The sequence below is a fragment of the Spea bombifrons genome, chromosome 4 (genome assembly GCF_027358695.1).
Source record: "Spea bombifrons isolate aSpeBom1 chromosome 4, aSpeBom1.2.pri, whole genome shotgun sequence".
Taxonomy (NCBI): Eukaryota; Metazoa; Chordata; class Amphibia; order Anura; family Pelobatidae; genus Spea; species Spea bombifrons.
The window spans coordinates 21,183,407-21,196,831 of NC_071090.1; the positions used below are offsets into that span (position 1 = coordinate 21,183,407).

Genomic DNA, 13,425 nt, shown 5'->3' on the forward strand with positions numbered 1-13,425 from the left:
TTTTTTTCTTTCTTTCTTTCTTTCTGTGAAAGAATCGGCTCCCTGAACTAGATACAGCGGAATCTTCCAGACTGGTAGCGTTTATCTCTTGGCTCAGAGAGCAAAGACCTTTCTTCCCGACATTACACATAATCCGGTAAGTAAAAAAAAAAATCAATATATATTTTTATATTAGTGTTACAAGTGTCATAATTCTTTAACGTACCTCCTCCCTCCTATTTACTTTTGTTTGCTGTTTCTTGATATTTATCTAAAACAGCTCTTTAACCCCTTCTAATTGTACGTGATGACCCTGATTCATTGAATATGTGAAGACATAGATTTTAAGTGTTTTGTGTTTGTTTTTAGTGATGAAAGCCCACTAAAGACCATGTTCCTCCAGAACATGATTGAAGATCGAACAGAGTCCGCCTTATCGTACTACGAGTTTCTCCTTCACCTCCAGCAGCAAGTGAACAAATAAAGCGCCGCTCACAGTGAATTGCAAGAGGACACCTCTCCGAGTGTAACCCACTGCATAGCCAGCCTGTCGCCTTGTCAGCATCGCTACGTCTATGGGCATCGTGACATGAGATGTGCGTACACTGTGATTTAAACAAAAAATAGTCTAACGAGACAACTTTGGGGACTGGAATGTGACGGCACACACATTGCAATTTTAAATGGGATTTACGGCAAAATAAACACGAAACCTCATGCCACTTTATGTCCATCTGAAAATCTATCATCATCCCTTATGAATACCGGTTGGGTGTTGGCACCCCGCAATATTCAGGAGGTGAAAAGACTTTTTAATGAAATAAAGCCAGCTCTTGTATATTTTTTATTTTCCTCCATCATGTTTACTAATCCCCCCCCCCCATTTGTCTTAAATTCACAAATGGTAGGGAGTTGCAATGCTTCTCGAGTAACCGCTGGACATTCGAGGTCTGTCCGTTCTATAAGATCTCCCGATTCTTAGGACCAAGATGAGTAAATGACGGCTAGAGATTTCACTGAATAAACACTGGTGCATCGGACTGTCTACGTAATGTTTTTGTCTGAAGTATAAACGTTTGTGCTTCCAGCAAGAACAGCGATAAAGATGGTTATTATATATCGTGTTTTATCTATCCGGGGTCGGTAGAATTTTTTTTCCGCTATGGGGAAAAATGGGAAGTGTACGTCGTGTGCCACAGAAAGGGAAACATCTGCTGTGCCTTTTTTTAATCTACATTTATTCTGGAAACTAGTGTTTTAATACATGTAATTTAATAAATGACTGCTAATAAAACACTAGTTTTCAGAATAGCAGTTGGTTTGGATACGGAACAGGTCTTAAAACCGCCACCATATAGTTACCTTCCACCCTACCTCCAAAAAAAGATAAGTAAAACTGACATAGGGACTGTTTATGAATAATTCAGAATTCCAAAATACATTATTTCCATAAATAAACTGTTATTTGTGCTCTGATTCTCTGTGGCATCCACCTTTTAACTTTGCATTGTATTGATCAGCTTCATCATGCTAAAATGAAACAGACTCACTTGCTATGCATTGAGTCTTTCTGCCGTCCCTGTGTTTTGTTTTTTGTTTTTTTTTTTATGGGCTGGCTAATTTTTTTCTTTATTAATATCTTTAATTTATTGTGATGTGGACAGATAAAACAAAATGTGTGATAACTTGATTTTGCTTGTTTTAATAAAAGGCACCTTTTATTCTGGGATATCATGTTAATAAAGTTTTTAAAGGTTAACTATTTCCTTTATCCTGTATTTGGCCATGAGGTTTTCTAACATATATATATTTTTAGTCACTGCTTAATGTAGTACACAGTGGGGGTGGGGTAAATAATTGAATTAAATAGAACTTCTTCTTTGCCAATAGAGAATATCAGATTCAGATTTAATTTTATTTTTTTTTTTTTTAGGAAGATTTTAATTGAGTAAAAAAATTGGCAGTGAAATCATACGATTGTTAATTCAAACTGCTGAAAGAAATTGTAAAGAAGTAATTGTAACCACGGACTAACAAGCTTGGCACAGGCGAACTACTCATATGATCAGATTGTGTTTAGTGATCTATGTTAAAGGTTAAAAAGACTAAATTAATTTTTTTGGTAGACACAAGGGCACGATTCACATAAGCTAATTTTATCGTAATGGAATATTATATGTTTTATATTTGTGAAATGCAAAACCGGATTATCGTTGCCTTCATACAAAATGTTGCGCATGAGATAACCTGGCACACTGATTGTTTTCAGATGATGCAGTCTAAACTACCTTTTTTTTTCCCCCCTTGTTACAACCCAAAATGAATGTGTAATTTTTGTGTCGCAGAAAAAAAACATTTCTGAATGTAACAAAATGTGCGGTGTTCGATTTTTCCAAACGTTTCATTTTCTGTAGATCTTTCTCGACTGCCTGCCGACGGACTGCGCGTGATTTTTCTACAGTCCCAAGGCTGCCTGCCAAACCATAGACTATGTTGTATTAAAGCATTAATTTAATTGAGCCCAGTCTGGTTTTCTAAATGGGTTTTAAACCGAATGAATGCAAAAGAAATGCTAAAGATTATTGCGCATTATTCCAAATAATACAAGCAATTACAGAAAAGCTATTAAAATATTGTATATCCTTAAGCAGGATTTGTATTGTTCATTAATCATACCTAAGGATGTGCTGCGCTACACCGATCCACGAAACATGCTGTTTAAGAACATTTAAAGAAAAAATATCCTATTTTATCTCAAGCAAAACATGCCTCAGAACAAAAAAAAACCTAAACATACCTATTTTCTCCATTTAAATTATCGACCTTCACAACCTAGCCTTTGTAAGGTGGCATGAAACGATCAGTAAATTATTGTGATTTAATTGTGAATTCAAAAATGAATATTTTTCTCATGATGCCAACTTTTCACAATACTAATAAAAGGTTTCATTTTACGGTGTGCTATTACTGGACAGAGTCCAAATGTTGTGACGACATAAAGTAATAAGGCACCTCCGGTGTTTCCTTCCTTCTCTTTGAAGCTTATTCGTTATTAAACACTCATCTACAGACACCAGACGAGACCGAAGGCTTGTTTTTTCCCTCGAATTTCATGGTGCTGCCACAACCACAAGGGATTCTGGGTAGGCGCATGCAAATACAGTTAACAATTATCACCTTTTGCCGCTATTTCACTTTATACATGGATCCCTTGAAAGTAATTTCCTGCTGAACAGGACAGCCTTCAGACAAAACTCGGGAAGAGGTTGCAATAGGCGGATCACCGCTCATGGACAGCTGTTTCGTCCTTCATGGGACTCGTCAGCATGAGGTTGTGATACTGGCTTAATAGTTGAGGCTTGGGGTAGCGCGAAACACACCGTAACGTATGTAAAGCTTATTCATGAAACGGTGAGTTGCGAGGAGAGTTATGGTTTCATTATGTGGGGCCAGCACTCTCTAGCAAGAAGAGCCATTTATTAAATCCCGCAAATCTGCTGTTGCAGAAAGGTGACCCAGGACAATGCATAGTTAAATTAGCGATAGATCAGTAGTAAACATCTCTCCAGATTAATGAATGAATAACTGCACAACGTTTCAACCTAACTTTGCGTTGGCTTATGCTGCAAAAAAAAAAAAAAAAAGGTGGCCCAAAATGAAGCTGAAATGTTGTGGTTTATGCACAATAGATAGATTTATTCAGTACACTGAATGGATGGATTTATTCAGTACACTGACCAGTTAGGATTTCGTTCTCTCGCACATCTTTTAAGACTCGTTAGAATATTAGTATGTAGAGATTTTTTTTTTAATTTAAATGTTTTAACTATACATCTATTGTTTTGTGTGTTAGAAAAGAGAATAAAAGGTCAAATGATTTAATAATCATTCTAGAGAGTCCAAGTAATGCTTTGTCTAAGTGGAACAGAACCTTTAACATTATGGACGCTAACAATCTAATTCTTGTCTTCGTTTTCGCTTCCATCTCATCCAAATTTTTATTCTGCAACTCAACGATAAGGCTGAGATAAATAAACATGCGGATCCCGAGAAAGGGAAGTTACGAGACCATCCTTTGTCGTATACATATAAGGTATCTTGTAAATTATTTTAATATGTAAACGCAAACATCTAGGTTTGGCGTATAGAACAGTGAAAAAGTGAAGTCATGTTGTGGTTTGCTCTCTGTATGGCTGCCGCCGGTAAAAGAAAGAATTCCCGTTTTTCCCTTCTTTTATAGTCTTTCAGGCATTTTAATACAGCGTTGAAGCGGTAATATTCACAAATCAGCCCCTTCAATGTACTTAAATTGCAGTTACACTAAAGTTGATTTTAATTTGGAGTAAACATTTTAGCCTTAAACACCTCCCAATACGTTATAAATAAATAATATACTCAAGATATGAAAATAAGCCATATCCTTTGTGCTTTTTTTGTGTTTCCATCTCAACAAGAGTCCGCAGATTTTTATTGTAACTTAATGATTAGATTGCAGACGTTTAAATGAGGGCTAACAAAAATATAGGTACTTACATATAATAGAATGTTGTTGTTTTTTTGACATTTCTAAGACTTATTTTGTAGATATATATTTTATATATTAAAATGTTGTTTGTTTTTAATTTCTAATTCTCTTGTACACTTAGTTACATACACTATATGGACAAAAGTATTGGGACACCTGGCCATTACACCATCAGTGACTTTAGTGACATCCCATTCTAAATACATAGATATTCATATGAAGTTGGTGTAATGGCAATGTGTCCCAAAACTTTTGTCCATATAGTGTGCATTGGAATGTTTGGTTACATTTACATTACAATGTTTTTTTTTGGGGGGGGGGGGTTATTACTAAAACCTGTTTGGTATAGTTAGGATATTTAGATACATAGTTTTAAGTTGAAAACTAACCAGATCGTTATTTTACCAGGCATTACAGCGGTTTAGGTTGCATATTTAATTTTCTGTACAATATATTGGTAGAATAAGTTAACATTAAATACAGCTTGCTTTATAACTTTTAACTTTAACCACCGTGCAGTTTGGGCACCTGATCTATGCCTTATTGGATTTCATCTATAGTTTCAGCTTTTCCCACTTTCATTTTCACTTTAATGACAGAAATATGTCTCAAAAACTTTTCGATTAGTAGCCAAATCAGTACAAAAACTTCAGATCTTGTTTTAAGTTCGTCAGTTGACCTCATTTCGTAATATATAATGGGTGACAGTGCAGACGTTCCACGACGTATCTATATTCGTAAAACCCCAGGCCGGAAGCCAGCTTTTACGTCCTTTTGCCAGCCGCAAGATGGCTGCTGACATGCACGCGGCGCTTTGGAAGTGACGTCATCGGTGTGGGCCGTCTGACAGCAGTGTAAGGTGTGCATTGTGTTCATGACTGCGGAAGGCGCTGAGGCTTTAGTAAGGCTGACGAGATCTGGACGTTGCATGGAATGGATACCCAGGACGGCTCCGTAGAAGCAGCCAGCGATGCGCTGATGACGGCGTCTCAAAGAAGGGCCGAGATCAGGCGGAGGAAGCTGATGAATAACTCCGAGGAAAGGATGAACAGGATTATGGGCATCCACAAACCAGCTAATATCGGTGAGGCAGCCCGAGCCCAACACAATGACATAAGAAATCTATACTGCGGTGAGGAGTAAATCTCGGCCATCACGAGCCGCGTCCCACCCGGTTATCCATGCTAGTGTTTGGTACCATAGAATGGGCCTCTAATGGGCAGAAATGAATGCGACATTGAGGCTCTGCATGAATGCAGCAGTGCAGCTGGAAATGAATGGAGTTCCAAGATAAATGCACAGCTGTGTAGACTTTGGGCTCCAAGCTGGGGTGCAGCAGTTCTATAAGATGGAAGAAATACCTGTCCACATTCAAACAGAATTTGGTGGCCCGCAGGAGTTCGTCCTGTCGGGACCAAGAGGTTCCTGAAGCTTGAGATCGCCAGAGATACCTTAAAAAGAAATATAGATCTCTCGTAGTTTTAGATCGGATTAGCGAAGCCCTAAGTAGCTTTGTACGGTTCCTTATTAAAAGGATTTGATTAAAGCTAGTCTAACGTGGGCAGTGTTCCGGCACGTGCTTCATCTAAAAGGTCTAGTGAGACCATCTGAAAATGTCTGCGCAAAAAGGCTGTTTAAAACTGAAGTTCTGCAGATGGCACAGTTTTTTTTTTTTTAAATATTTTTAAACAGACAATTTGGTCTAATGCATGTACAATACTACTTTTTCTTTCTCTATTCCACTTACTAAATGAAACTTATCCTTGATCCAAATTCTTAAAATGTTATAATTTTTACTTGAGCGATAAAATAAAATGCTGTTTTAGTTACTACATTATATCGTTTCATCGCTTCATGACGATGGACCTAATAGTAGTTTGTCACAAAATTTTGATTTACTATTACGTCTTACTGCTTTAAGCATCAGCCTGGTCTCCCCTCAGCGATCTAATGGTTAGAGTGCTCAAAATGAGCACTCTCACATTATGGGGATTTAAAAGTTCCAAACATTCACTCGGGCATTCCCTTTCCACTGACATCGGTGATGATGTCACTGGCGGATCCCCTCACTCTCGCAGAGATCCATAGATCCTTAGATAGCAGTGCAATTTAAAAAACTCACAAACCTAAAACGCAAAAATAATCACCCTAACCAATGCATTCCTTTCAACTGAAAACAAAATAAAAACCCTATTAAAAAATACTGTCCCTCACTGCATTTTTTTTTAATGCTCATGTGCCAGGTTTGGCTTTTAGCTTTCTCAAAACATACCAAACCTACCGTATCCATGTATGGCATCGCTGTACTCCAGGCACTGAATTATAATTTATCTCCAAAATAACTGTCTATTCATAAAATATCAGGAGCACTAATTGCTTTATTTTTTAATCTTTTTGCCGTAGATGACCTCAGAACGGAAAGACTGAACAAACCAGATTTGTCACCCATGTCATCTACCTTGACTAAGCGAGGAGTCCTGCTCTCTGGAGACATTGTCTCATCAGACCATCTCTGTGACGGAGCAGATGGAGCTGAATCCTACTCTGGAGAAATGACGGACCTCGGCAGGAATTCTGATTTCAGTAATGACAGCAATGGACTCCGAAATCACAGGCCAGATGTGACTGCAGACCCCATGTCACAAGGCCTAAATCAGTACTTGTCCAAATTTGATGAGGCCATGAAACTGAGGAACCAACTGAATAGTGAGAAGCCCAATTCAGAAAATGGGAATGGCGTGGACGAGTTGGACTCTTTCCGTATTTTTAGGCTCATAGGAAGTGCCCTTCTTGCCGTGGCAGTCAGAATGTTTGTGTGCAAGTTCTTGGTAAGATAACAATGGAATTAGAAAAATGATTTTATTAAGTATAACAAAAAGTACTTTCTTGAGGCAGAAACATTGGCATCCAGTGGCTCTTCTTTGATTCACCCTCCCTACTAACAAGCTGCTCTCCTAGCTAACTATTTATGCTCTTAACTTCTTAGATAATCCTAACGAAACATTTATATCTTTCAGCCTTTTTTGGTGTTCTGTATTAGGTGGTTTACCTGATACTGACAGTCATTAATACAATTAAGATCGAGTAATTCTTATGTACGTTGCATGTACCTTTTGTATATAATGCGTTGGGATAAACGTTCTGTCTCCATTGTACCGTACGCTCAGGGGTGTTGGTCTTTACCCTCAGAAGTGCCAGTTTTCAGGACTTCCTCAGATTCAAATCAATCTGATATCTGGAGATTCTGACAAGGTTCACAAAGTGTCTGCCTAATACTTGCCTCAATTACAGAGCCCCTGGTGATTATGTGAATTGTTCAGTTGTTGAACACATTTCTTGTATGTCAAATATTTTTGTTTATTTGCAGTCCATTTTTGCGCCGTTCCTCACGTTACAACTTGCATTCATGGGATTGGCAAAGTATTTTCCGAAGGTAAGATGACCCTAGGCTTTGTCTTCATGCAGTCATATTGCATTTTAAACATTCTGTTTGTGTTTTTGTCGATTTAGAATGGTTCTGTATGGGGTTTGGCAGTATTTTGCTTTCTTATCGGTCTAGATTTTGTTTATGAATTATTTATCTGTTATATTCCATTAAGTCAGCAGCTCGGCTATTATTCTTACTTTACTGTAAACAATAACACTTTGTTACACGTGAAGTCATGTTGTCAGTGAAAGCAGTCTGTCGCACAACTGCCCAGAAAAATAGATCACAAACACAAACTATGAACATATTACTATATTCTACACCACCTCTCGTAAACCTATGTTGCCGAAAAAGGTAACTTGAGGAACGATATAGAGGAACTCTGCAGACACCAAGCCATAATTAAATGCCAACACCTTCACAGCCTTATAGACAACCTATTACATCCTCCCAAAAAAGGTGTTAAGATTTTTGGACGTAATAGTACGTCAAACTATTTTCGACAAGTAAGAAATGCAATAAAACAAATCTCTGCAGTGATCACCATGGCATCAATATAGTCCACAAAATACAAGAAAGGGTACCTCTGCCCATTCTCGCAACTGACCAAAATATTACATGACTGATAACACTGGCAGCCTCCAGACATTAAATTAAAACAAATTTGAGAAATGTGAGAATATTTATTTATTGTGCTTCAATCTTAAATGTGGTTCTCATAATCTCAATATTGTTTTTTTATTTCAGGGAGAGAAGAAGACAAAGAAAACGGTGCTCACTGCAGCCCTGCTTCTGTCTGGCATCCCCTCAGAGGTGATCAGCCGCTCACTGGAGACCTACAGCAAGATGGCCGATGTTTTTACTGACCTCTGTGTCTACTTCTTTACCTTTATTTCCTGTCATGAAATACTTTTATTTTTTGGTTCCGAAGTGCCCTGATAGCTACCCACAGTACACATTTTGAAGCCTGTCTGTTACCAAAGCCCTAATTTATTTTGTTTGTGTAACTAGATATCGGCTGGTACAATTTCAGTGAAAATGCAGTTGTTCATGAAAAACATCTGCTAAGATCACAAGGTCAAGTGGGTATAAATTCATTCCATCCCCATTTGTTTCAAAGGGGTAAATGAATTCTAGACCCTGAAATTGAAAATACTAATTTTGATGTTTAATTTCTTAGTAAAATAGTTAATATTCCATTTCCATTAGAAGCAGAGTTTAGACGATATGTGGAGACCGCATTTCTCCATGTTTTCTTGGCCGTGGCTAGTTCTGTAAATGGTAAAGCATTTTGTGACCCACCATGATATCACTGCGGTCGGTAGAAAGCTGCGCTCCGTAGTTTTGTGTGCTATATTGGGGTAGAGGACTGTAGCTCGAATCAGCCATTGTTTCTCCTAAAAAAATAAATAAAAACTGCATTTCTCAGTGAAGGATGGAGCAGCCTATTGGTCTGAATTGAAAGGAAGAGGGGTTTCCCTTTCTGGTTATTGATGTTCTCTGAATGTTATGTTACGCTGCATATCTTACTCATTGCGAGAGTGATATAGTACTGCAAACACTTTTATCCAGTATAATTACTGTAAATTAATATTTCTGCTGCATAGATGTCCATCTGCCTACCTAAGTGCTACTGCAAAATTATTTAGCCTGGCCAAAACAAATGCAACATGCAATTATGTATGCTAACGCAAGAAAATACACATCCTGCATTAACCAAAATAATAAATTGCGCTACTAACCATATTTAAAGACCCCCAATGTAATAATACGGTGATTGTTCATTTTCCATGTAAGCAGTTCTAGTTAGTAAATAAACTGGTGGCTCTCTGTGGCAATGGCGCTGCAACAAGTTGAATTGTATGGTTATAGGTGTCGTATTCACAAATTAGTGAGGTTTAACTAGTACAGAACTGGACCGCATTGAAGAACAACTTGGCCCATCCAGTCTTTTTACTCCTGCATTAAAAACTCAACTCTTAATCGGTACTTAGTCTTGTCTTACATGCGGGATAATCATATGAGTTTGCCCACGCATGTTCAAATTCCCAATAACTTTATCACCTTTCAAAGAAAGAGAAATGGTTTTCCTCCCAGCCAGCTCCGTAGCATCCGTCACAGTGTGCCAGGAGTTAGCCTTCACTGCCGTAAGTCATACAGCTTCCTCCAGAAATATCACTAGAAGAGTTTCCTTATTCTTCTAGTAAATATCCCATTCAGTACAAATATGACCTCGTTTGGATAGCAGCTCTCTCCCATATGTCTGGGTTTGTTTGTATGTATATAATTTATATATATATATAATCGCTACATCGTACAAGGCCTACATTAAATGGTACAGTTGTGTTAGCTCTGTGCTGGTGTAATATATCGCCACCATTCCCATCATATCACAAGCAAATTAAGAATATATTCCTGTACAATGCTCTTTCGGCAAAAACGTTGTGGTGATGCAGCAACTTGTTCATGTGAGCAGAGAGACATCTTTAAGGTTACATCCGACGAACGCAATATCAAGTTTATTTCCCCCAAAAATGACATTGATATTTGACAATGTCCGTATGTCATTGCTGGTCGAAGCATTGATTAAAGTTTCAATTAAATACATTTAGTTTATGTTTTCCCTTCCCAGAAAATGTTCCGTAGAAGTGTGTACGTTAAGCATTATTTTCTGCTGCTATTTTTAAAGGGTTTCAGGGAACTTTTCCACTGAAACAACTTAAGGAAAAATGTTATATTTTGTGGCACATTTGTGACATTGCCGTCACAATGTCTTTTGTCATAGTTTGTATATATGTTGTGGTGATATTGTGGTGCAGAAAAATAACCTTTTACCTGTACCAAGACTAGACACTTAGTTCTTGGGCCACACAAGGCCCTCAACAGTAAACATATAACTTCCAGCCTTACATGTTGTTCAGGTCTCTAGTGTTACGTTATTGATTTGTGATGATGACTTCAACCCCTCCTATCAAAACTGCAATACTAATTAGTAAATCTAATTGCTTGTAATTTTGATGACTTTATTTTTGTTTTGTTAACTCCCAAGATATTACCTCTTCCTCCAGTGATCGAAATTCTCCATCTGTTTGCTTCCTGAAAACCTTGATGACGCCATTGTCAAGATCTGACCTACAGCGTGAACACTTAGCAAGCACCTTTCGTGCTGTGAGGTCCTGTATATTATACGTTTCATAGGACAAAACTCAAATGTTGCATATCATATAGGACGCTTCTGTTTCTCATTATTTATTTCCTACTGAGTAACACTGGTGGTAAATATCTCATGTTACCTTTGTACTATTAGACGCTAAATTCAAAATAAAGCATCAACCCGGCTTCTAACTATCATTCTGTATTTTTTCATTTTTTTTCTTATTCATAGATTGTAAATTGGGTTCAATTTTATGTTAAATGATTGTTCTGATTGATAACACTCGGGTAGTGAAATCAAAGTACTGCTAAAAAAGTAGATACAGTATGTTCTTTATGTGTTTACTAAATTTGACAAGTTCAACAGTTCCCTGACAATTAGGATGTTTACTGAAATGTCAAAACCTATAGGATTATTTTATACAGTAGCATAAGTAAACTTCACAGATTGCTAACATCAAAACGTTTTTATCACGGTTTATACAGAAAAATTATCTAAAATAACAGGAAATAATTATAAAACAAATTATAAACCTTATAAATGAGCTGGCACTTCAGAATGAATAGAAATCGGTATAAAACTCATTTTCATAAAGATAAATAAATCATTGCAGCCCCCATTCTTTGTAAAGTTTAAAGTCCTATCCAAACTTGAAGTAGTTGTGGTTGAGTATAAAGTGTATTAGTTATTTTATGGGTTCCATTCCTAGGTTATAGTGCTCCAGGTATTTGCGGCATGCTTCTATACCGATACAATGGGGAATGTTCCTGCAGAGGGATGCTACATCCATGGTAACAAGAATGGTACCATCAGGTTTGTTTAGGAGATCTGTGGGATCTTGGAGGTAACTAGAGGATTTTTTTCAACCCAGCCAGATATGTTTTCTGTAAGGGTTCCAACTCCTGAAATTATGGGTCTTCCGGGGTTTCCCTCTTTGTGTATTTTTTTTGGGAGGGGGCATATAAAAGGAGCCCACTTTGGGGTCCATTGGCACCAGACCTCCACCTGTTGCCTGATATGGGGGCGGCAGTCCTTTTATGGTTTTCTTGAGTTCTTTGGTGTAGGTGTTGGTGAGATCCTCCTGAAGATGGACATAGTGTTTGTCATCATAGAGTTGTCTGTCTGCTTCTTTTATGTAAACCTTAGTGTCCATAATAAACACAGCACCCCCTTGTCTGAGATCTAATAGCCAGTTCCTTGGTTAGGTTGGCAGTCTGGTTTGGTTTTCTAATATTTCTATGTTGACTCTGTGTCTAAAGCTCTCTCTCACTCTCTCATATTGAGGATCTTCTGATATGTCTTTTCATTATGAAATATTTTTCAAAATTAAATCTCTATTAAAAAAGCTCATTGCTCATAATTTTGTGTAATTCATTTTTAATTTTCTAATTTTTAACATTGATCTACTTTTTTTTTTTTACTGATTGATAGTGTAACTAATTTGATGATTGTTGATTACAAATTACTCATGGGCTATAAATAGATTCCTTTTGAGTCCTTTCTGATACCCCTGAAGAAGTGGTTGAGTCACCACAAAACATTCATGGGGTCAATCTGCATTCTTAAGCAGCCACCTATAGCAGGGGGCATGGCTCTATCTGGATCGCAGTCTACTGAAATCTTCTGTAACAGAAGTATACATTGTTACACCAGAGTTATATGCATATATTCAGATAATAAGTGTTTTTTTTGGCATGTTTCAATAAAGCTTGTTTTAAAGATATTAGTCCAGTCGCGGTCCGGTGTTTTTCATATCTTGTGATGCCAGGATTCCATCACCGTAAGTTCCAACTGCCCCTGCAATTGTTGGAAGAATGAAATACCATCTATGAACACGCAACACGTCAAACCTTGAAGCAGATGGGCTACAGGAGCAGAAGACCACATCGGGTGACACTCCTGTCAGCCAAGAACAGGAAACTGAGGCTACAATTTGCACAAGCTAACCAGAATTGGAGAATGGAAGACTGGAAGAACATTGCCTGGTCTGATGAGTCTCGTTTCCAGCTGCGACATTCAGATGACAGGGTCAGACTTAAACAACCTGAAAGCATGTATCCATTCTGCCTTGTGTCAGCTGTTCAGGCTGGTGGTGGCGTAATAGTGTGAGGAATGCTTTGGGCCCCTTAGTACCAATTAAGCATCATTTAAATGTGGCAGCCTACCTGAGTATTGTTGCTGACCATGTCCGTCCCTTTATGACCACAGCGTACCCATCTTCTGATGGCTACTTCCAGCAGCAAGGTGTAACGGGTTCACCAAGAGAGCTGTAGTAACTCCCAGAGATAACAAAGACCCCAGTGATTTCACATGACATCATAAGAAAATGTAAAAAAATAA

The 13,425-nt window shown here is 37.8% G+C and overlaps 2 protein-coding genes across 2 annotated transcripts in view; both read left to right on the forward strand.

The window, feature by feature from the left end:
- Window positions 1-1,708, forward strand: part of SEC24A (SEC24 homolog A, COPII coat complex component) — a 29,233-nt gene extending 27,525 nt beyond the window's left edge. The window contains exons 22-23 of the mRNA XM_053463507.1: window positions 33-136; window positions 349-1,708. Coding sequence (XP_053319482.1) covers window positions 33-136; window positions 349-463 — 219 coding nt within the window. The 3' untranslated portion in view covers window positions 464-1,708. The remainder of the gene's footprint in view (window positions 1-32; window positions 137-348) is intronic.
- A 3,635-nt stretch (window positions 1,709-5,343) lies between these two features.
- Window positions 5,344-9,367, forward strand: CAMLG (calcium modulating ligand). The gene is made up of 4 exons (XM_053463513.1): window positions 5,344-5,588; window positions 6,908-7,332; window positions 7,872-7,937; window positions 8,679-9,367. Exons 1-4 carry the CDS (start codon window positions 5,438-5,440, stop codon window positions 8,868-8,870), a joined length of 834 nt encoding a protein of 277 aa, XP_053319488.1. The 5' UTR covers window positions 5,344-5,437; the 3' UTR covers window positions 8,871-9,367.
- Window positions 9,368-13,425: the final 4,058 nt, after the last annotated feature.